Raw genomic sequence first — 24469 nt, 5'->3', positions numbered from 1 at the left:
AAAATAAATGGACTGCATTGAAATCTGTTGAAACAATTTGAAAGCTAGTAGAGAGGTTAACGGCAACCAATTCGATTTACTTCAACTCTTTCTTAACATGAAAGATCTTCGATCAGCAATGGCAACAGCAGCAGCAACAGCAACAGCAACAACAATAAGTCAATTGCATTGGCAATAATAAATAGAAGAGAAAACTGCTGCAAACAAGTAACAAGGAGAACACCATTATCTTTCCAACTCTAACCCCCCAAAAACCCCCGTCTGTATTGCTCTGCCCTGACTTGTCCTGCCTACCTGCCCTACCCTGCCTTGCATCCCATACCTTTTCTTCGATCAGCGAACAAGCTAAACAAAACGCTTCCTCAACTCTTGCATAGCGGATTTACCATGCATATAGGATGAGGAGAGTGCAGAGTGTTGGTCGCTGGAGCGGAGGAGACTAGCAGTGAGTTCACTGTCTAAGCTAACCAGTTAGATGCTTGAATTGGGCGAAACATGGCCAGAGTATGAGAGATGTGTATTCGGAGGCAGGCAGGCAGGAGAGAAAGGCGAAGAAGAGTAGTAGACAGTGCTGCTGCTGCTGCAGTTGACGGTCGGTGCGTCGCTTCGTTGGTCTCGACGGAGGCCAGAAATTGGCAAACAATAAAAGCCGTCAAAAAGTGCAGTCAGCAACAACTACAACAACAAATAGAAAAGCGAGAAAGAAAGAAAGAAATGAAGAAGAAAAAAAAAAGGAAAAAAAAAAATACCAAAACAACAACAGCAAAACACAGTTTGAAAAGTTGATTGTTTAGTTGAAGTTGGAGCATAAAAAAAAAAGTGGAGCGTCGATTGGAGCTGGGGAGAAAATGTGTTTTTGTTCGAATAGAGTGAGCAAAAAGTTTACAGGCTAGCGACGGAACGGCCGGACGGACGGAGGGACAACAGCTTCGAAGCGCAGAGCTGAGAGATGAATTGTGTGTGTGCACTGCATTCTGAATGAGAATCGGAGACCTGCGATTCAAACTAAAGCTGTACATAGTACCTACTTCTACATAGTTGGACCCAGTGACTATTAGCATATTACTGCAAGAGCGAGAGAGAGAGAGAGAGAGCATGCCACGCAAAAAAAGACCAATACTTATTAATCCATAACCGTTTTCGCTAAACATCTTATCCAACTATGACCTATCTTATCCATAGATTGACATAAGTAATAGATGTATGTATATACCCAAGTGTATCCATTAATCCAAGGGTTAAGGCATTTAGTCGACAACCTGTTTGATTAAAAGTGTCATATTTTTTCAAGTGATTGTATAGCGCGTCGGGGTCACCATGGTCATATAGTCGCAACTAAAAAGCTTTTTCATTGGTGAAAGATACATTTCAACTCTTGTCAAAAAGAAAACAAAGCAAAACAAAACAAAAACTAAGTAAAAAGCAACTCCAAAGACTTGGCATGGCAAAAAAATAAAAAAAAAAAAAAAAAAAAACAGACAACAGGCAAAAGACATGGTGACAGACAGCAAAATGTGACGGAAGAAAGCGCTCAAAGAGCAAGCTTACACATAGAAGAGAGACAACCAATTCGATAGAGTGACAGAGAGGCACTGATAAAAAGGGGGGTTGGTGGGAGGAGGGTGGGGCAGCAGCTGCCGTTGACTGACTGACATTTTACGGCAGTTTTTTTTTTTTTTTTGTTTTGTGTTTTGTTTTTCTCTATTTTGTTGTTGTTGTTGTAGTTTCTGTAGTTTCTGACAACGAAGTGTAGCCTGACAAATGCATAAAACTTGACGCTGAGAGAGAGATACATAGAGTGAGATGATAAATGGAGTGAGCGAGATGGAGAGAGATCTCGAAAGATCTCTTGGAGCTGCAAGCATTTGCCAGTGATTTGGGGCTGACGATGACGATGACGACGGCGACGACGATGACGACGACGACTACGACGACGACGGTGACTGCGGCGTTGACGTTGTAGCAATTGAATTTTTGCACGTCGCCCATGAAGTTGTTTGTTTGCTTGGCAGTGTCGACCACCCCAACCTTCTCCTGGCCCACCTTCCGTTACTAGCAGAGCACAGTTGTCACCCTCTTTGTCCTCCCTCTAACCCCCACACAAACCTAAACCTCCACAACGCACTCTGCCGCCACCTTTCTTCTGCTTCTTTCTAGCTCGCATTGTTACCTGTTGGTGTTGTTGTTGTTGTTGCTGTTGTTACTGCACTTGGATGAAAAATTGTGGATACAGTTAACGAAAAAAACAAAAAACAAAAAAAAAAAAATTGGACAAAAAGAGAAAAAGCAAAAACTGTTTGTATGCTTGATTGTTGTTGCTAGAGTTGTTGTTGTTGTTTTTGGCTTTGCGAATATTTATGTTTGCTTTGGCTTACCGTTAGACGGTTATACGGCGGATTACATTTGGCGCTTGCTGATGGCAAATTATCTTGGAGTCTAGCATATTGAATGAGCGAAAGACTCGATGGCATTGGGGATGGCGGGGGATATATCTTCATATACCAAAAATATCGAGTTGGCTCGATCAAATCTTAACTCGATACAGATCACGCATCTGTTCATCATTCGAAGCATTTTAATAAGTATTTTCTTTACTTCATTGTACTTTTACATTCATGTATGTATGAATGTATTATAAAGCATTAAAAAATTAAAAGATATGCTTAGAAATATGTAGTACATATTTTCATTTCTTTACTTTAGAGCCAGAATGCAATTTGGGGGCCAAATAAAATTTTCGAATTTTTTATGGGTTTTTTGGGCCTTTCAACTTGTTGGAGTTTTACGGATCTACGGATTGATTCAAAAGTGTTATTTTTGTTGAACTATGAAAGACTGAAAATTGAAGTCTCCGTTGAATGAAATAGATAGAAAGATACAAAAGATTTATTATTCTTTAGAACAACCGAACCATTTCCGTATCTTTCTTTCGCATCAAGGAACTGAAAACCTCACTGTATATATGTCTATACACATACAATTTTCAGCACTGTAGCTTTTATGATCTGGGAGGAGTTTGATCCAGAACTCGCCTGTTCGTGTTAATCCAGAATATATATATCCTTTATATGGTCTGAAATACTTCCTTCTCGCATTGCACGATTCCGAACATCCCGAAGCTGTATAGGGAACAACACTACTCGTAGACGACTTTTATGACGAGACATACCTCCCAAGGTTAGTCACTGGCATTAGGCCACTAAATTAAGGCTTAGTCAGGCGACACATGTATAGTTTTAAGAATATTTGATTTTTGATAAATCAACGCACGAAATGGGAAGGATATTCCAACTTTAGTGCATTCAAATCGTTACTGTTATATTTAATTTAAAAACTATTAGATTTGAGTATTTTAAAATATATATTAACTTAGTACACATTTCCAAGATCTTAAAACAATATACCCGTATGTATGTCGAGCATTGAAAAATCAAAAATTATAAAATTTGTTGGGTAATTCTGTACCACATAAAAAATATTGAGTAAACATTTGAAGTAAATCTGAACAAATCTGAAAAAGAGTAGATATTCGAGTTGAAAAACTTTAGAGAAACGTTATTTTTCAAGACGGTGTGCATTATATAACTTTAACGCATAATGGAGAGGTTTTTTTATTTCAAATTTAATTTTCAATATTTAAAATTATAAAATTAATTGAACTTTTAAGCTAAAATCGAAGTTTTGCCTATTAAGCCCTGAAAAATAAAACAAAAATAACTCTTTGTCATTAACAGATGATGATTTTTACCTTTTCAAAGCATTTAGGTTTTTTTTGTTTGATCTAAGGATTCTGTAATCCAAGATCATGTACATAGCCATGGACTCTGAGATATAGATATGTATGTATATGTATTTATAGAATTGAAAATTTCAACAATGGTATATGGTTTGAATGACATATAATCCCAAGTGTATACTAATAGAAACCCCCCCCACCCACTTAACATTATTTAAAAATGGGAAAACTCTTTCTCTCTTTTTCTCTTTCTCTCGCTAGCACGCAGTTGCCCCCATCTGTTAGACCTTCTTTAATGCGGTTCCAATCATTTATAATCCATTCACTTCTTACCTAATTAATTCAACGATAGCCAAAATTTGGCTCTCTGACCTCCTCCCAGGGTATATTAATCCATGGCTAATGTGTTCAATGTGTGAAAAACAAAAGCAAAAGCCATCAAAAAACCACAAACCAAAAAAACGGCGATCCATTGCTTAGTTCAACTTTCAACTCGCAACTCACATTGCGCACTTTCGCAGCAAGTGACACACAAAACCAAAAAAACGCTGAAAATACATATATACAATACATAAATGAAAGGAAAGGCTCTCCCCCTCTCACACACTCTCTTTCTTTCTCCCTCTCTACCACATACCCTACCCTACCCACTCTATCTCCATGCCTCCCCCTCTGACCATCCCCTCATCTGGATGGCTGATGCTGAAGTTAACTGACTTTTTGACGCTCATTTCGCAACTTTCAAATGGCGCGACTCAAAGTCAAAGCAAAATGTTTTGTTGTTGTTGGCTTGACCAAGTCGTCGTCTTCTTCTTCTTCTTCTTGGCCAAGCTTTGAAATTCGAGTATCGAGTATTTGTTTGTGCCATTATTATCTGCGAGTTGCTGTTGTTGTTGTTGTAGCAGTATTACTTATTATTGTTGTTGCTGTTAGTAATTGTTGCCGCTTTTGGGTTTTTGTGCGGCATCTAAAAAAACAAAAAGAAGGTCGCACAAGGTGGTCCACCATCTAGCATCGAGGTGAGCCCGTTATTATACGCTTTCATTGTCGTCGAGTAAGCCAACTTACAGCATCAGCATGCAAAAGATGGCCAATGATATGGCCAAAATGAATACATACAAATATGGTTAAGGTATCTAATTAACAAATAAACTAACAAATTCAAATAAACGAGATCTAAGAATTATAAAATCCGTTTAGAAATTCGGCAAATTATACAGAATTCTTCCTGAATAAAGGCTGTACTTTAATAATGATAAATAGAGATTATCCTTGGTCTTCCCCTGAAAGGTAACTGATCTAAAATGTTTCAAAACTAAAAATATATATTTACTTTTTTTTGGATCAATAAGTTTTAAGTTGAATCTTATAATGCTATGATAAGAAATGTATTCATTTGCAATTTATTAAAATTGTTCTTATTTGGGTTTTGGTTAAAATCAATTTGATTTAGTTTTTATTAATACTCTTATTAGATATATTAAAGAGTATTGATTTCTCGGCTTTATAAAATCAAATCTTTGCATTCAACTTGTATTATTTTCGTTTCATTTGTCTTTGAAATTAATGTGCCAGATTTGAAAACCTGTAACGTCAGCTGGCCTGGCAGCAGCCCCAAGTGGAAGACCCGAAGACGAGAAAGAAAAAGAAGTTGACGAGTTAACCTGAAGAAGAATGGCAGTCTCTAATGTCTTTCTTTCTCTCTCTCTCTCTCTCTCTCTCTCTCTGTCTCTCTCTATCTTTATCTCGCTCTTATTGTTTTTCTGCGGCACACACACACACATACCCTTTCTCTATCTTATGCAGCTGCAATTGATTTTCACTTGGTTTTTGGATCAGTTTTGGCAATTTCCAACTCAAGCATAATAGCCATGCCCGTTTTAGCCTGGCCTAGCTGTCGCTCACTTTGCCAATTTTTGTGTTTCTCTTCAGATGATGATGGAGGGTTAAGAGTGGAGGGCAGAGACTGGGGAATAGCACCAGCAGCAGCAACAACACCAGCAGAAGGAGGCAGAGAAGTCGATTGAAGGGGGCAAGAACGTCACACTTTGATATTTGTCGCTTTGTTGCAGTATTCGTTGTGGGTTTCTTTTTCAGTTTTTCTCATTGAATTTTGTTTATTTTGGAGGTCGCCGAAACCAACGAAAAACCAGAGGGCCCGCCATACCTGGGCCGTACCGAAGCTTGTATACCCTTGCTGGTTTTTTCCGTTTCATAAGAAGCAAAAAAGTGTTTCTGATCAAAATTATCACGCGGATGGACAAACGGACTCCGCCATATGAATTTGTCTGGGTGAGCTAATCGAGAATAATATAATTTATCTCTGACTATAATTAATATATGTACCCCTTATGCAAGGGTATACAAACCTGCAAATGCTTTGTTCCTCCCACAAAAACAGAAAAATTAAGCGAAACAAAAATTGAGCACAGTTGAGTTTGGCTGTATCTGAAAAGTTGTCAATCAAAAAGTCAAATTCCAACTGTCAAAGGTGCACAATTTGTCGTCTCGGAGTTGAACTGAGTTGAGACGAAAAGCGAATGTGACAAGAACAAGGCAAATTGTGGAATGCCATGAGAGTTGCAGTTGAATTGCATTGAGTCGAGTTGAGTTGAGTTAAGTTAACTTAAGTTAAGTTGAGAGTTGCATTGCGCATACGCCGTGTCGTACACATAATACATATTTTGTATCGAGTTCCACTAAGCACGCGATTGAAAAGCCTATGCAATGCCAATTGACAATCACCAAACAAAATGGAATGCAGGCAGTCAATATATACATAAGTATATGACAATTATAACCAGCCAGATACAACCAGATTATAACAGATATATTAAAGCCGTTCCCATTTGAAACTGTGCGAATTTCACCATTTCAAATCGTAATAGACAAAAGGAATTTTCAAGTCAACAAGGTCCAACAATATATAAATATTGGTATATGGCCATCAATGGTTTAAAATCTACATAGTATCTCAATTATATTAAAGTTATTTCATATATCTATCAAATAATGTTTATGCCTTCTACTCAAACCGCTGATGTGATACACTTTTATGATGGCAAGTGATATTTATTTGAGTAAATCTCTAGAATCCCCTACCCCTAGATCAAAGATCTGTAAATTTACTTTATGAAAATATAGTTTTGGCCACACAAATTGTAAATATTGTACTCAAAAGCCAAGGATGAGAACTCTTTGTAATAGTTTATCGGATCAGGATAATCTATCTGATCAGTAAACTATCTGGTAAATCTAAAATAGAAAACATTGCAAGCTGTAATACATTAATTACTTACTGAAATATGTAGGCTTTAGATAGTTTTATTGGTTACTTAGTTTTAAAAAAATATTAAGTATCAAAAACTAGTCCTTTTCGATTGATATCACACCTTAAGTTTTATTACTTTTTGTTTTCTCCCAATATATTTCAATATCCTTCGAAGATCCTTGTGTTTTTATTCATCGATCTCGAACCGGCACAGGAAATGTTTGATTACAATCCTGTGTTTCGGTTATAACACTCTTAACAACAACAACAAAATGTTGGAGAAAAATTAAAGCAATTCTCTCTATGTTATTTTAAGCGCTTGACAGCTAATTATTTAATCAATTCTGCATAGAAGTCTTGGATCTATTTTTAATGTATTGCTCCAGTTGGTCCACGAGGGGGGATTCTTTTTTCATTTTAACACAAAAAGCTATAAACATATGACTGGATTAAGGCCTAACCATAGCTTTTCTATGGCCGAATAAACTTGAGCATCACATTGTTGTTTTTGTGGGTAATCCTGTAAATGCACCAGTGAACTTCAATTAAGACATTGTACAGGGTAGCCATGAATCGATATCGTAGTTGCCACACAAAGATCCAATATGAATGGATTTGATTGTGGTTTCGATTTCGGTTGCGATTTCAATGCAAATCCAACCAAAGTAAACTGCGTAATGAGCCTTTTGACCACTTGACTTACATGTGTTTGTTGGTTGTCGACATTGTTGGTTGTTGCTTGTTCAATTTGGTTGATTCCGTGGGTCAACAATGTACTAGTTGCATTTTTAAACTGGTTAATGCTAGGCAAAATGCCAACAAAACACAAAAGAAAAACAATACAGAAAGGTGAAAAAAAAAATCATATTTACGGGAAAATTGCTCAATAATGTTATGTAGTGACCCCATCAGACACACAAACACAGATCATAGCCCATTCCATTTTTATTTCATGACATATGTATTGAAATAGAAAGGAAGAGAGGGAGAGAGAGAGGTGAGGCGGCAGGTGGAAGAGACTCATATATGTACATATATTTAGGGACAGCTGCTAATCGTGGAAAGTCTACAACAACTCAGTGTCACGATCCCTAAAGGCAAAAAGCAACTAAAAAACGGTTTGTTCAGAGTATGTGAAAAGGTGCCATGTGGAATTATGGTTATGTGAACCAGCAGCAACAGTCGCCGATGCAGCAGCAGCAGCAGCAGCAGCAGCAACAGCAACAAACCGAAGCAACACTAACAGCAGCAATCGCATTGAAAATCGCTGCAAATGAGACAGCGTGAAAAATTCGCGACTGTCGAAATGTGTGTGTGTGTGTGTGTGTGTGTTTGTGTTTTTTTTTTCGTTTTTGTTTCCTTTTTATTTTATTTTTCTTGTTTAGACCAAAAACTGTTGAGTTCAAGTTATGCTTTGGGAATGAGACAACAGACAGACGGACAAACGGACGGATCCAGTCATATACATACGTACATACATAAGCATTCACATGGAAACCGTTGTGGCAGGTTACAGTTGCAGCAACAACCCAGCGGCCACATTTTGACAGCAATCGCAGGAATTGCAACTTTATTTTAAAGTTTTTGGTACACACACACACTGAAGTATTTTTGCTTTGAGACCCAAAAAGTCGTCAAAATGTCAAAGTGACTAAATTTAATAAGCAGACAAAACAAAAAAAAAAAACAAGAAAATGGAAAAGATGAAGGAAAAGGGTTTGGTTAGCAAGCGAAAGCAAACGTTTTCTTTTCGCAATTTTTCCCATAGAGTCATCAAAAAAAAATGTTGCCTTGTAAAAGTAAAATGCAATTTAATTTAATTGCTAAAATGTTATTTTACTTCTTGTTGAGGCTATTACCTGAGTAATTAAATGTGTCATTTCATTTCGTTTTACCCCTTAATATATCTGAATGTCCATGCCATCGAAGCCGCTAAGAAAATCTATTTCGATTTGATAGTACCATAAGTTTGTCTATGTCTGTTATAGTGTTAATCATTTCAGAAATTTGTGATTCCTTTTCAGGACTGTCTTTGATCTAGACTTACAGTCTAGACATTATATATCCCGAATCTTTGAATTTTGTTAGTTCCTGAATCAACAATTTGACAACCTATCCGTAAATATGTACTTTCTGTTTTTATTTTTGACTTAAAATCTTATTACAATGTCTGAACTCCAACAAGGCATCTAATAATTCAAGTCTTGGATTTTGACATTTCGCCCAACGCAATACCCACACAACATTGTCCTGATGCCCAAATAGGAAGTATGCACATCTTGTATAATTATAACAAAGTTTAGGAAGTTCAATATGACTGTTATTAATTGTCAGCAAGTCTAGTCTTACTAGTCTGGGACTACTGATTTTCTCTATATTGGTCAAAAAATAGAAGCATTATTTCATAAACATCCATCCTTCTAAACTATGCCTGAAAATACATTGTCCTTTTGTAAGAACATTTCCTTTATATCTCCCAAAAGGCTAGTTTTGACTTACGAAAACATTGAAATAGGATCATCTTACAATCCAGGACCTCGTTTAAACTATACCCATGACAGTTTTAAGGCCCCATCGAAAACTATTTTTATCTTTTCGATCTTGTTAATAAAAAAAAGGCGTCGTTGCTTTCTTTGAATCCAATTTTATAAGATAAACTTCATCAACATAAGGTTGAATGTTTCTCTAAACTTACTTATACTTACATCTGACTAAATATTCCTTTTTCCGATCTTTTACCCTCATGTGCAACCCTTTCTTTGCTGCTTCTCCATGTCATTCTGAGTTTGTTGTATTTGCAGCATTATGGCCACACTTTATGAAATTTATCCACAACATTCCTAAATATGGAAATTAAAAACCAATCAAAACCAATTCTTGTCTTTTATTGTTGCCTAGGATAATCGAACATCTTCAAGGCGAAATAAATATGAAGAGCATGGTGGGGCATATATCTTTGATTAAAAGTCATACAATGAATAAAACTATGTTGAAGAAAATTAGTAAATAACGCCACCATCCCCTAAGTTTTTTAAATATTAACTAAACTATCTGGACGTACATAAGTCAGTTTTGGAAAACGATATTCATTCAAAATACTATTATTATTATTGTTTTGAAGATTATTTGTGAAGCATTCATTTACCAACAATAATTGGTTAAAATTTTCGAATGATATACATATTGTTTAACAACTTCCATCATTACTCGTGTATTTTATACACTTGCTCCAGTAATTTCATTAAAAAAAAGCTTAGTTCAGAAAACTATTTTACCTAAAACATATTTCGGGATAGCCTCGGTCGCCTTAAAACTGTGAGTAATCGTATATAAGGGGTTCAAGAGAGTTTAGTTAAATATAATTAGAATGCCGAGTTAACTAAAAGATCGTTAACGGGTTGAATGCAACTTTATATAACCACAAAAACTGAACTGGGTAGAATCCTTTTCAACACTCTTACAGGGCGCAATTCTCTGTCCAATTACCAGTTTAATAATATAGTCTGGCATATTATGCCTCTTCACTCCCTTCTTCTTCTGTGCCTCATGAATTTGTTTACAATTAAATATTTAAGACCGTTTTTCCTATTATCCCGTTTGCCATATGATCTGTAATTGTCGATTTTAAACGATATAGTGGTTAAAATGCCTTTAGCCCTATATGTACATTTATGTACGAATGTTGTAATTGCAAATATTTTTTGGAAATTTTTCAAACCGATTTATGTGTCAACAGCGGCAACAGCATCCACAACAACAACAACTTTTTGTGTATTTATTGGGCGACGCGTGTTGGCAACATGTTGCCAACCATCGACCAGCGGCAACATACATACATACACACAAAACATGTATATGATTGTGTGTGTGTGTTGCACGCGTCGTTTGCTCTGATTTTTCAAAAATTTGTTTCACTTTTTCTTTTGCTTTGGCAGTGCATTCCTAATTTGTGAGAGGAGGCCAAAACTGTTGAATGGGAATGGGAGGGGAGTGGTGCTGAGCCGAGGATGGAGAGCGGTGGGGCTCAAATTTTTTGTCATGCCTGGCTAACACCAAAAGCGAAAATATTCCCACGTTCATTTTTTTTTTTCTTTTTGGGAATTGCTTTTTATGCGTGTTTTTTTCTTTTATTTTTTTGTTGAAATTTTGCATTTTTGTTGTTTCTGTTGTTAATTGAATTTGTTTGGTTGAGTGAAAATGACAAAAAGAAAAAAAAAAAAAGGCAAACAGAACGAAATTGGAAGTCTTAAAACCAAGTACAAAACTCAGAAAGAGCAGCAGCGGCAGTCAAAATGTTGATGATTTATCATCTCGAAGAGCATTGCCCATATTTAGTCATATTTATTGGCAAAACAAATTGATTAATTGATTTTGAAAACCCAACAAACAATATTAAATATTGTTTTGTCTTAATGAGTGAACGAGTATAAAAGAAATCTACGGGTTTCATTGAGAACTTTCCGGTTCATAATGATGGATGGATTTGGCAAGCAAGACCCACTTGGCGTATGCTTAATGCCACAGGAAGGACACGGACAGCTATCAGAGACACGGACGTTGATTGTTATTAGGGGGGGAAGGAACAATATGTATGTATATGTGTAGGTGTACATATACATATTGAACACCTTTAAACGGTAGCCGTTTTGGTTTTGTTGTTGTTTTGAAAAACGATGTCAGGGCCAGTGGAGAGAGACATCGCTTTATCTTGCCCATTAATCATTCGATTCGATCAGAGTTTGAAGATGCAGATGATCAAGCAATGTGAAAACTTCAACTAAAGTGCTCTACAAACCAAAAACAAAAAAAAAAAGTAAGTATATACGAAACCATTAAAAAAAAAAAAAGTGATTGTTGTTTCATTACATAATCATAATAAACATAATAAACTGCATGAAATTCATAACAACAATAAAAGAAAACAACAACATAAACAAAACACTCATTGAAACTGTTAGATACCGCATTTCAAATACTCTAACAACTTGATTGAAACTAAAAGGAAGTAAACATAGAATTGCAACATTTATAAACTAATGAAATAATTCGAATATCATATTCTTGTTCTGATTCAAATATCTAAGAATGTATTTGGAACTTCTAATGAGTAAATGCCCCCAAAAGTAGGCAATGCAATAAATGCAATTGGTTTATTAAGGTATAGATCTGTATGCATGTACATATACATATACCCAATCCTGTAGATATTTCCACAAAACATTTTGCCCACAGCGAAATTGACAAAACTCTGATTCATGCATTACTTGAACTACTACAACAACGACCACCAGCACCACCAGCACCACCACCACCACGGCAAAGGAGGCCAGATCGACGTAACTCTCCCACTTGTGTGCAGCGCACATCTTATGATCCAAGTGTGCCCGCTTTCGTTTCCACTTGAACCACTGCCACCGCTCTGACTTCATCTCCATTGCCATCTGCCATGGCCGATGGCTGTATGGGGATTGGAGTTGGTGCAGCACAATTCGCGCTTTTTGGGCTTCCGGCGTTGGGGCCTAACCCCACATTTGATATTGTTGCTGATGTTGCCGATGTTGTTGTTGCCGTTGTTGCTGCTGCTGATGATTTTAGTGTTTGGGGGTCTTGTGCTCTATATAAGCTTCAGACAATGTTGGCAATGGCATCAGTCGTCATCGACATTTTTTCGTTCAACATGAAAATCTTTCTCTGCTTGCTGGCCCTAACTGCAGTCAATGCGGGATTCATTGGCGGCGGAGGAGGTGGAGGATCATCACACGGAGGCTACAGTGGTGGTGGTGGCTCCTCGCACAGCGCTGGCGGTGGCGGTGGCTACAGTTATGGCGGAGGTGGCGGTGGCGGAGGCTACAGCTATGGAGGCGGTGGCGGCGGCGGCGGCGGAGGTGATGAACATCATCATCATGGAGGTGGCGGCGGAGGTGGAGCTCCTGTAAAAATCATTAAAGTTATTCATGAAAGCGCTCCATCTGGCGGTAGCGGTTGGTCAGCTGGTGGAGGCGGTGGTGGCTGGTCAGCTGGTGGCGGCGGTGCTGGCAGCTATGGTGGTCATGGTGGTGGCAGCGGCGGCGGCGCCCAGGAAGTGAAAATCATCAAAATCATCTCACAGCAGCCAGCAGGAGGTCATGGTGGTGGTGGCTGGTCTTCAGGTGGCTCTTCTGGTGGATGGTCCTCTGGTGGCAGCTCTTCAGGTGGTTGGTCCTCGGGTGGTCATGGTGGCGGCGGTCACGGCAGCGGCGGCGGCGATGTGTCAGCAGTCAAGATCATCAAAATCATCTCGGAGAGCGATTCTGGAGCTGGCGGTGATGCTGGTGGCTGGTCTTCCAGTGGCTCCTCCTCCGGTGGTGGTGGTGGCTGGTCATCAGGCGGCTCCTCGGGCGGAGGCTGGTCCTACGGCGGAGGCGGAGCCTCCAGTGGTGGCTGGTCCCAGCCCGGTGGAAGTGGCAGCTGGTAAATCTAGCAACATTTTGTGATAGTCCTTCTTCATTTCAATCACTTTCAAATAATCCTCACATTTCATTGCCTTCATCTACATTTCCATCATCCACCGAAACTCCTTACTCCATTCCCGAAAACGTTTTAATTTCAGCTTATGTATTTTTTTTTTTTTGTTGTTGTTAAATAAAAAGAAAAGTTTTTAATCAGTAAAAAAAAAAGTGTTTAATTCTGAAAAAGGACAAAAACCTTTTTCAACTTTTCAATTTAAGAAAAAATAAAAAAGCGAAAAAGTTACAGTCAGGGGATGCAGAGGGAAATCAGATTCATTGGAGAAATTCCATCTCTTATATACACCCACACACATACATATACACATACAGATACACGTACACCCACTTAGGCGTTAAGTAATAAAATAACAAAAGAAAAAGGGCAAATGCAAAGAAGGAAAATGTAAAAAAGAAAAGAAACAAAAAGAAAACTGTTCAGAAATATGTAAAAATATCATGGCAGGGCAAATGTCTAGCCACCCTTCCCCTGCCCCCCTCTTCCACTCTCACAGCATTGAAAAGCGTCAAAGGGACTCCAATTGGATTGCATATACATATATTGTGAAAATATTTTCTATATAAATCTAACCAAAGAACGTGTTCGGCTTACTTGATTAGAGACCAACAACCTAAAAAGAAGTCAAATAAAAATCAAGATATCTCGAAGCTTGTTTACTCTAGATTTTATTATGTGTACATAGATATGTATATGTACATATGTTCCTTTCTTTGTGAAGCACAGCCGTATTCGAATTGATCTATTCTATAGTTGTCCTGCCTGTCAGGAGCCTTCATCAGACAAGTATCAAAAAGTCGCAGTGATCCATGGGCTCATTTCAGTTCAGAGCGGTTCCATATTTTTCTTCTAATTCTTAATTGGTAACTCCAGGAACGTTTTGCAGACTTAAGATAACAATTTGACATTCGTGATGCTTATGATGATAATTTGTAAACTAGCTAATCAGAGCTAGCTGGTTTTCCTATCCAGAAAGATTATTCGACCCAATAATGCAAGGGTGACCACGGAAATTTAACTTGGGAGCCAGAGCATCAGCGGATAATAGTAGCGGATTGAATAATGTAGCCATGTTTTTAGTCTAAATAATCATCAATTTGAAAATTTTAATGTGTGAAAAATTACAAAAATGTTTAAAAAACCTAAAATGATAAGGGCAAGGCAAATTTTTGTAAACGAATTTGCGACAACTCGATTAAGCAGTTTTAAAATGTATTTGCTGATAAAAATTATGTGTAATCAAATGTGCGATTAGAATTTAAATGAATAAATGAAATCCAATTCCCAACTAGTTCTAGTGTTGAAGTGGTAAAATGGTCTAACAAATCTAAAGTGATAATAGTAGCATCGCCTTTAACTTTTGGTGGTTAGTTTAGTTTCCTTAAGGCGCACTAAATTTATTAATGATAGTAAGTGTGAAAAGGGGAGCAAAAACCCCGACCAATCCGACGAGCTAGACCCGAGTATACCAAAGCGCCCCTCGATCCTAATCACACTGTTGGTTCTAACATTTTGTCGTCTCAACAACTAATGAGTATAGCGAAACATAATATTTTCGGAGGATCCTGCTCATGTCAAAGACTTATTCTCAACCTTAGTTCCTCTACTTATGAACTGGAGTTCTTTAAAAAGGACTGTGTCCACTAAGACCTTGGAGCCTTTTGGATGTTAACTAGGTTGAGCGAGAATTATAAACCAAAACTCATTCTGGTCACTACATATATTAATAATACATGTTATACATAATTAAACTAGGCATGAAAATAGTTTTCAACTGTGACATTGAATGTTAAGGATACTTTTGACGAACTTTCAATTTAAAGCTTGAGTTTTCAATTAAGTGAGATTAGGATATACGCAATGTAAAATGAGCATTAAACCCACTGTGCCTCAGTGCCCATGACAAAGCCTGGACATTGTCCGCGCTGAAGGGTATATACCCTTTTAGTGTAAGAACACAAAAGTAATGTATGTGTGTGTGCATAGAACTTTTTGGGTTTCGTTTGCTTTTTTATTCTTTTGAAACGAAAGACGAGAAAGAGGAAGAGACAGGGGGCAAGAATTTGAATTTGGTATTTTGATGGTTTATGTATTGATTTATTTGGAAGGGAAGTGTGTGGGTGATTGGGTGGTTTGCTCTTCGATTGTGCCAAGAATTGCGCAATTATAAAGAATAAAGGCAATCATTAAACATTATTTTTCTTCTTCCCTTGTCCCCTCTTTCTCTCTGTCTCTCTCTCTCTCTTTCTCTCTCAACACATTTAACCCATTTAACCATCAACTTGTTGCTCTTTATATAAACAAACAGAAATAAACCGAAAAAATGTTTACTACATACACACAAACACACACACACACATACATACATACATACATATGTATGTATATATGTACATTACTTAATAATATCAAAAACAACAACCGAGATCTTTTCTTCTTGTTCGACTTCTAAACAGAAAATTATTTTTATGAGTTAAATGGAAGGAAATTTTCCATTCAATGCAAACAAATTGTGTGGCTGTTTATCTGAGAGTGTGTTAGGACGATGGGCCGGGGGTCTTCAAAAAAAGAGGGAGGTGTATAATGTGCCTTCTTCTCTTTCAAAAATATTTTGTTATTATTTTAATTTTACTTATTGACTGAATGTTGTTTGTTTATTACTTCTTCCCTTGTACTCATTGTAGTTGTTCTTGTTCTTGTTTTTGTTGCACGTGCAGTGGCAAAAAAGTGGAAAATTTCATGTTTGCCAAACAACAACAAGTACAACAAGAGCAGTCACCAAATTGAAGGAAGAATTCTCTCAAGTATGAGCAACATTCATGCCACGAGGAAGGGGCGGGTGGAGGGTGCAGCCGAACCATCCAACGATGATTCCTTCTTCAAGTGTGTTTACTGTGCGGCGCGTGTTCAGTTCCCCAAACACAATCAATGAACCAAAGGCAAACAGTTTAAGAACCCCTCGGCGCTTGCATTGCAAAATTTATTATTGAAAAAGTTCTAAAAACATCCAGACAAGCAAGGGGCAAGGCGGTTCCACGCAGTTGACAGAACAAACAAATCCAAAACAGTCAAAAAGATTATACAGATAAATAGCGAAAGAAATTAATTGCAAATAAAATTTAATACCATATCGAACAAATTTCGCATTACACTTGCAATTTATAAGCAAACTGAAGACAGACTGATATCCTAGCAAGTTTTTCTTCTACTCAGTCCTTACCTACAGGTGTCAAAGCGGAAAAACATTTTATCTAAACATTCCAATTTCCGTCAAAGAACGCTCTACAAACTAAAGCTGGACAGTTATATAATATATGTAGAACTTCCGACAATTGTACTAGCACTCCATCATTGAATCAATGAAATAATTTTCAACGATAAATCATTCGTTTTTCCACCTTTAATAGTAAAAGCACTGATAAAACTGATTTAAAGTCAATCCAACTTCTCTGTCGTTAATATTGATGAAATTCTGCCTCAGTCTTGTAAGGACTGATGAAAATATAGATTGCCTAGTGGAAATCTCTTGGGCCTACCCTAAGTCTCCAATTAGCTCGATTTCAGTAGGCAAGAATCTGCTTTCATGGCTTAGTGGATAAAAGTCCTGTTTACAAGTCAATGGGACTTGGGTTTCCTGATTATTAAAACAATGTTAAACCGTTTGATTAGATGATAGTTTGATTAGGTGAGTCTTAATCGGATTTATTTTCAGATTTTCTTCTTTTCAACAGTAGAAATTAGGTTAATAAGTAATTACATTTTTGCCAGTTTTCTTATAACATTAAGTAATTACCTTCTATTGAAAGTTATTTATTACATTGTAGCTTATTTTTTCCAATGGCAAACAGTTTTGTAATCGATAATTTTGTGACTTACTGTTTTAGAGAGTACATTGAAAATGTGTGTGATTTCAAATTTGTCTACTCTACGATTTGGGCATACTGTCATGCTGAAAAGCGGCCAAGCCCATATAAAAGTAAGCTATTATGTAAGCCTTACGTAAGCGATTACTTCAAGAGCAAAATTTCATCTGGAAGTTATGCAAATTTTATGAAATCTGCAAAAATTATAAATTTTTATTAATATTAAGTTATTAGCCTAACTTTTGTGATAATCGCATGCGTAGCAATATTGTTTATCGATCGTTTGATTCCACTGGAGCTCTATAATAAAATTACCCGATCTTGTTGAAATTTGGCATAGTCGTTTCGTAATTATTTATATGATAAACAATTGAAAAATATTATAGTTATTGACTCACTGTTACAGTGACCTGATCGAGTTGAACCCTAGATATGCAACACAACAAAATATCAATATATTAAACTATGAATCAAGACCTTCTTGAGTCGGGTTAACTTCGGAAGAAGTTTGTGTGAACTTGCAGCTTTTTGTTTCACATAACTTTCAAACTAACTAATGTTAAATTTTAAGATAATTGGTTAGATAAAAGCTTAACCGATTGCTTCTATAGCTGTTGGAAAATATGATTCCGAGAGACCCCGCGATATTGGTCGCGCAGCTATGTACAAGAGTGTGACGTGGATGTGTCCCACGAAACGGTCCGTCTGGCCATTCTACGGCATGGGTATTCTTCGAGAGTGGCACGTAAGAAACCCTTGCTGTCCTCAACCAATGTGGAAAAGTGCTTTTTTTTGCTCTTACTATGCTTAGGCACCCAGAGGAGTATCGGAAGGATGTTATATTTTGCGACGAGACCAAAATAATGTTGTATTACAACGAAGGTCCGCCCAAAGTATGGCGAAAGGTCTCTACAGCTTACGATAAAGCAAATATCATTCCAACAGTCAAATTTGGAAAACTGTCGGTTATGGTTTGGGCCTGCATATCCAGCCAAGGAGTCTGTGAACTGGTATTCATTGAAAACACCATGAATGCCGAGCAATATTTGCAAATTTTGGAGTCAAATTTACACCAAAGTTTGACCGCCCTGGCAGCTAAATATTTTACTCTAAATTAGAAAATTAAGGAATTTTCCGCTGCTCTGGCAGTCGAATATTGTATTCTGAACTATATTTGTTCTCTAAAATCAAGAAATAATGTAAACTCAACAATATTTTCGTTTGTTGAGAATAGTGCGAACAAAACTTTCAAAAAGCCCGCGTATTCGAGTATCCGAAATTTGGCATCTGGCAACACTATCTCAAAATTTGACAGTTTCTTTTAGCCGGAAATAGCTACTTTTAGCTATAGTCCCGATAAAAACATAATTTTTCTTTTGTTAATTACACAAAAACTACATAATAAATCGCCAAGGCGCACTTGAGATCGGGCTCGTGGAATTTTTCTCTTTCGTTTGGTACCAAATTTATGTAGTTTAAGCGAGTTTTGGGCCCGAGTAACTTAAGTAAATATTTACCCCATTTTCTATCTTTCTCTTGCTCTCTTTCAATTTTATTTCGATAAATCGATTATTGAACGATAAATCTGCACTTGACTTTATGACAATGTGTTTAGCTTTCTTCTTGCATATTTCTCATCGTTTTGAGTCGCTGTTGGACTCGTCGTCTGGTCGACGACACTTCCATTGCCCCAAACCCCAACCCTCAAAACACAGACCCAGACTCAGACGTGCGACGCCCATTGTCGCCATTAACTGCGTCCCTCGCAGTGGCGGATACTCATGGGACGATAGGGGGTCTGGGGGGAAACCGAGATGTTACCTCTGAAACTGGTAAATTTTTCCGCCTAAATACAAGATGAACCCCTCCTCCCCTTCCCAACCCAAAATGCCCGATTTCCCCCATCTAAGTTATGAGCTAGATCCGCCACTGGTCCCCCAACGACGCCTTCAATTTGGCGTCACTGTCGCCGTTTCCATCACCAGCTCTACCACCAGCCCACTCCTCCCACCCAGCCCGATTCCTTTTGTTTGGCTGCCAAAACACATCCAACAACAAAAAACGACGTTAAAACATACACACACACACACACACACACACACAAACACATGGAAAAAGAAACAACACAAACACATCATTATAAATGTGCCAAAAAGAAAAAGAAAGCCACATAAAAAGTTTTTTTTCTCTTTCTTTTTCAAAATGTAAGTGTATGCTCAAATATTATTGCTAATTCATTATTTTTGTTATTTATTTTGTTTTGGCGTTTTGTTTTTGTCTTGCAATACTTTGTTCATTGCACCCTTTTTTCAGCTCTTTTCTTTTAAAATGCCTTTTACCTTACTGCACTGCCGACGCCCACGACGCGTCGTTCTCTTAATTCGATTCGCTTGCAGTTTTGCTTATCGTTAAAATGTTTTCAGGTGCACAATGTCTCTCTGGCCACCTCTTCCTCTGCCCCTGCCTCTGCTCGTCATTCTCCCTAGGTTGTTCCGATGTCTTACCGAGTCATAAGTAATTTATCAAGATACAAAATTGCAGTCGACGGCGTCAAGAAGTGCGTCGTCCACCGTTCACATTTCAACATTGTCGATGTCTGTCAATGCCAATCAGTTGTAAATGATATGACTGACTGACTGAATGACTGACTGAATGATTCTTGGCGTGAATGAGGAATTCTTTGTTGTTGTCTGGTTTCTGAGGCATTAGGTTTGTCGTCAGGTGGTCGTCATCGTCATCATCGCGATGATGATGATCATAATCACAGTCAACAACGTCAAGTGATGCCAAAATTGTCGGAATCAGGCAATTATTCAGTTTATCATTGATGGGCGTTGGTCTGAGACCTACTCACTGAAATTGGCCAACAAAAAAAAAAAGAATACAACAAAATTGCCAAATTTATTGTTAACTATCTCATTATTAACAAATTTTATTTGGGTTAATTCCTAAACGTATTCGAAACTAAATATTCTTTGGCCCTCTCGCTATTGTCATGATTTAATTGCTTGCCATAAATGAAATACAATATTCCAAATCACCTTGTTTGGCATTAAGACCAAACTTTGAGTAGCAATTAGCTATGATCGTTAAATAATTGTTCGAAGTACGCAGTAAATATCGGTTTAAAGTTGCTAAAGTTCACATATGTCGTTACCCTAGTAACAACTCATTGCCCTTCCCAACAGATAGGAACCTACATAGGTTAAAAATCGAAAATAATAATTGGCATTAAATTTAAAAACACAATTCAACTCAGAAGTTTTAACAGTTGCAGTTCCTGATATACTGCCAGACAACCGAATAGCGCCAGTCCCTTTTACATTTCCATGTTATTCTATTATAAATTTTCTTGACTTATTTATAAAACAATTTCAAAACATATGATTGAACAATTTTTGTTTATTTTTGCAATCAGTCAAAAGGCACATCATCAAAAACAGTTAATAAGGTTTACAGAATTCATTTCTTCTTGAAAATTTAATAGAACATTTGAAAATGTGTACAAAAATAATCAGTAAGAATCTAAAATGTGTTTCGATTCTAAGAGCCTTAGATGAATTTATGTTAAAATTCGTTGTTTTTATTTGGGTTTGTAATTATCTAAGGGCTGCCATCTTTAGTCGAACCATTTTGGCATTCACTACTATTAGGTTTATGCTGCAATGGCTCAGACGTTGCTTTGACAGTCGTAGATTCCAGTTGCGAAGTGTCATCGATGTGAGCTATCATTTTTAGCGCTTCAGCAAGGGCCTTGTCATGGACTCCATCGACGCGTCGTAACACCACCAACTGTAAGGCCACCTGCAATAATTCTCTCTTCATCAAGGCCGATTTCACAACAGCTGTCATAAAATCATTTGGCATGGGAAAGTGATGGGTCTTAAACAAATCCGTTAATTCTGTCTCATAATCTGACCAATTGGCCGACGCCAAAATATTCAAAATGGCTTCGGTCAATTCTTTAAACTTACTTGCCTTGCTCGGCAACCACAGATGTTGCATAATGCATTTCAGACCCTCGGCTTCCTTTCCAAATTGCTTACAAGCCGTATATAAGTGGAGCAAAGAAGGGGCGATGAATTCTTTATACAGCCGACAATCTACAATCGTTTGAAGTAAGCATCTAAACATGCGACGGTTGGCAAATATATCGGCAAAGTGCGTTATGTATTTTTGAAAAAGCACGCTGCTTTCTCTGATTGACTCGTAGCTGGAGATCAACTCGTCCTCATTGAGACGCATTAGACGTCCGACGACATCGTGAATGTTTGGAGCTTCATGATCACAATCCACTTTCGGGCACTCAAGGTCCAAATTTGGCCAACACTTGATGCCGAATATCTTTCCAAGATTCATGCCATTGTAAATGTCAGTGGATACAGACGTTATATTATCATAAGAATTTGGCACTTGTGGCAGCCGATAGAGTGGAGCAAATACAGGACAATTAACGGATGGACGACGGGCAGCCAAGGCCTGGACACGTTGTGTATTCACTTCATCTTGTGGATATTCAATTGGTTCCGGATTTGCAGCTTCTGCAAGTGGTTCCAGATTTTTCGCAACTGCAACTGGATCAGGTTTTGGTTTAGGTTTAATCTCGGATGCCTTATATAGGGATTGCATAACCTTTGGCTGGTCTTTTAGTATCTGTAGATCTATTTTCTTCTTTTCATCCTGCTGCTGGTACATTTCAGTTTCTACTGATTTCAGTTCTACTGGTTCATCATTTATCAAATCTTCCAAGTCATAACAGGAGGCAACCACTGACAGCACATCATCATCATCATCGTAATCATAGTTTAGTTCATTGATTTCAGAGGCTTCCAGCTCCAATGGAGTCTTATTTACTGTAGTTTCCTCCTTTGATTTCAACGACGTTGCCAGCTGATCCTCCAATATGAATTCCTCCTTATTATGATTATGTATCTCTGATGCTGCTGCTGTTAGTTCCAATAATGTACTATTATTAGATAACTGATTAATTAAAATGTTCTCAAAATTTGGCGGCTCATTTTGCTGTTCATCATAATGTCCCAATTCATTTAATGTGTCGTTATTTCCGCTTGATTCGAACTCTAATGACGGCATATCTATGGAATTTGGAATGTTTTTGTCTTGTTTTTCATCTAATTCATAATCCAATTTACCTGGCATTTCGGTATCGATATCCTGTAACCAGAGCTCTATTCCATTATCCACTTGCATATCGAGTTGAGCGTTTGCCCCATCATTTTGCAAGATTTCACATAAATCCATATTAACTTCCGTAATTGGGGCAGTCATTTCCAAACCATCGTCTATTAAAAGCTCATCAACTTCAATATCATCGGTTGAACCTGCCGTATCATTATATTTCTGTTGTTCCTTTTGAAAATACTTGTCATCTGTAGTTGGAGCCAGATTATAGGTATGATCAAAGCGTATGGAATTTAACATCAAAGGTGCGTCCAATTCTTGTTGCATCGAATCATTAGAATGGGTAATTGGTCCATTCCTCTCAGAAATCTTTTTGCTGTCGCCTGGCATATTACGGGTGTCCTTCTTCGGCAATTCTTTAGCTGGTGACAAATCAATTACCGGTGCAATATGCGCTGCTTTCACTTCATCGATCTGTGGCAACAAAAGAAACTGATTAAGTGACATTAATTCCAAAATTGAGCTTACAATTTTTACGGCAGAGTTCTTTGATTTCCGTTGCCGCACTGCTAAGCGCTGTGCCTTCATCTTCGCTTTTAGCTCTTTTCTCTTGTCACCATTTTGCGGCTCCGGAAGCCTGGCACTTTCTGAGGGACGACCAAGGCTCCGTTTAGCTTTCGGCACGTGAGCAACGTGAGATTCTGTTGGTTTTTGTTTTTTATTGTTCGCACGTTTTTTCAAAACAGCCAATGGTATATTGTCTTCAGAATCATCAGAATCATCGGAGTCTTCCTGATAATGGCTAAAACGACGCTTAGTTCCAGTCAACGCAGATCTCGATTTCTTTTTCTCCGATGCTGGCGCCGCCACTAAACGCTTTCGTATTGGTTCCATTAAATCTTCCTTTTTCAGCATTATTACGGATTCACAAGTGGCCCAACTCCTTAGGAACCTCCTATGAATTTTAAACAATTCCTCATCCGAGAACATTCCACCACATTGGTATACCATTTCCTCCCACAGTGCTTTTATTTCGCGTTCGCGCATTCTGAATATTACCTGGATTTCCACAAAGAAAAGATAAAACAAATTTTTCAATAGCACGTGAAGTATTTTTTTATGGTTTTCTTTACAGTACAGACCTTTTTGACCTTTGCAGTACAGAAATTTTTCACATGGATTAATTCAGAAATAAAACGTGCTTACTAAGTTTTTTCATAATCGATAATCGATACCTTTAAGTATCGATGAGTCGATACTATTTTTCGATAAACCATATTCAACCCTGTATGAAATCGATAAACTGACGGCTGTTGTTGTTGTTGACAGCTTTAAAGCAAGAATACCCTATAACTCTTTTATTATTTTATGCGACTTGGTGGATAAATAATGAAAATCCCTTTTAAACTTAAAGCGATCATTTTCAAAATAAAACGCGCTTAAACAACATAAAAGGCTTTTCTTTAATCATAAGAGTTTGTAATCGCCTTTTGCCTTGAAGAAACCAAGGAAAGATTGTAAGTGGTCGAAATTCTCACAGTTGGAGTTAATTGATATTAAAATCATCCTTGACTTGAATCGATCGTTTATAGTCCAAAATATTTAACATTCATTAAATCATACCAAGTGATAAGTGACGGAATGTGGCTTTGCATATTCTGGTTATAGAGCCGTAGATGATGGACCACTTAGCCCTCAATATCCATTCATCCAATCAACTTTTCCCCCTTCTTTTCTGTTTTTTATTTTTATATTTTTTGACTTCATGCTGCTTTTAAAGCCACTTTATGTCAATTTTTGCATTTTGTTTTATTAGCCCTGCAGTCATAAAAATGGTTGCACAAATACATATACATTCACTTATGTATAGTTGATTTTATTTTTTGTTTATATGAATGTATATAATGTACATATGTTCATATACATATACAATGGTGGTCAAAAGTATTTTCA

General features: G+C 37.4%; 2 protein-coding genes across 3 annotated transcripts; one reads left to right on the top strand and one right to left on the bottom strand.

The window, feature by feature from the left end:
- The first annotated feature begins 12614 nt into the window (after window positions 1-12614).
- On the top strand, window positions 12615-13461 carry LOC6645633 (loricrin). Its single transcript, XM_002068352.2, has one exon. It carries the CDS (start codon window positions 12640-12642, stop codon window positions 13459-13461), a length of 822 nt encoding a protein of 273 aa, XP_002068388.2. The 5' UTR covers window positions 12615-12639.
- Window positions 13462-20804: 7343 nt separating this feature from the next.
- Window positions 20805-23730, bottom strand: LOC111518972. Of its 2 annotated transcripts, none has more exons than XM_023177444.2 (4): window positions 23659-23730; window positions 23045-23575; window positions 22528-22990; window positions 20805-22470 (listed from the first exon to the last, which is right to left on the bottom strand). In XM_023177444.2, exons 2-4 carry the CDS (start codon window positions 23561-23563, stop codon window positions 20978-20980), a joined length of 2475 nt encoding a protein of 824 aa, XP_023033212.2. In that variant the 5' UTR covers window positions 23564-23575; window positions 23659-23730; the 3' UTR covers window positions 20805-20977. The 2 variants fall into 2 exon arrangements, with proteins under 2 accessions (XP_023033212.2, XP_023033213.2); XM_023177445.2 differs by having other exon boundaries at window positions 23054-23575.
- Between the last annotated feature and the right edge of the window lie 739 nt (window positions 23731-24469).

The sequence above is a fragment of the Drosophila willistoni genome (assembly GCF_018902025.1).
Source record: "Drosophila willistoni isolate 14030-0811.24 chromosome XR unlocalized genomic scaffold, UCI_dwil_1.1 Seg143, whole genome shotgun sequence".
In the NCBI taxonomy this organism is placed as follows: Eukaryota; Metazoa; Arthropoda; class Insecta; order Diptera; family Drosophilidae; genus Drosophila; species Drosophila willistoni.
The sequence above is the reverse complement of the archived record's forward strand: the minus strand, read 5'-3'. Positions and strand labels throughout refer to the sequence as shown.

Coding starts and splice junctions, on each gene's coding strand:
- LOC111518972 (XM_023177444.2), bottom strand. CDS start 23,563: ATGCGCGAACGCGAAATAAAAGCACTGTGGGAGGAAATGGTATACCAA. Junction 22,991..23,044: donor AGAACTCTGCCGTAAAAATT/GTAAGCTCAATT, acceptor TTGTTGCCACAG/ATCGATGAAGTGAAAGCAGC. Junction 22,471..22,527: donor TATCGATACCGAAATGCCAG/GTAAATTGGATT, acceptor CAAATTCCATAG/ATATGCCGTCATTAGAGTTC.
- LOC6645633 (XM_002068352.2), top strand. CDS start 12,640: ATGTTGGCAATGGCATCAGTCGTCATCGACATTTTTTCGTTCAACATG.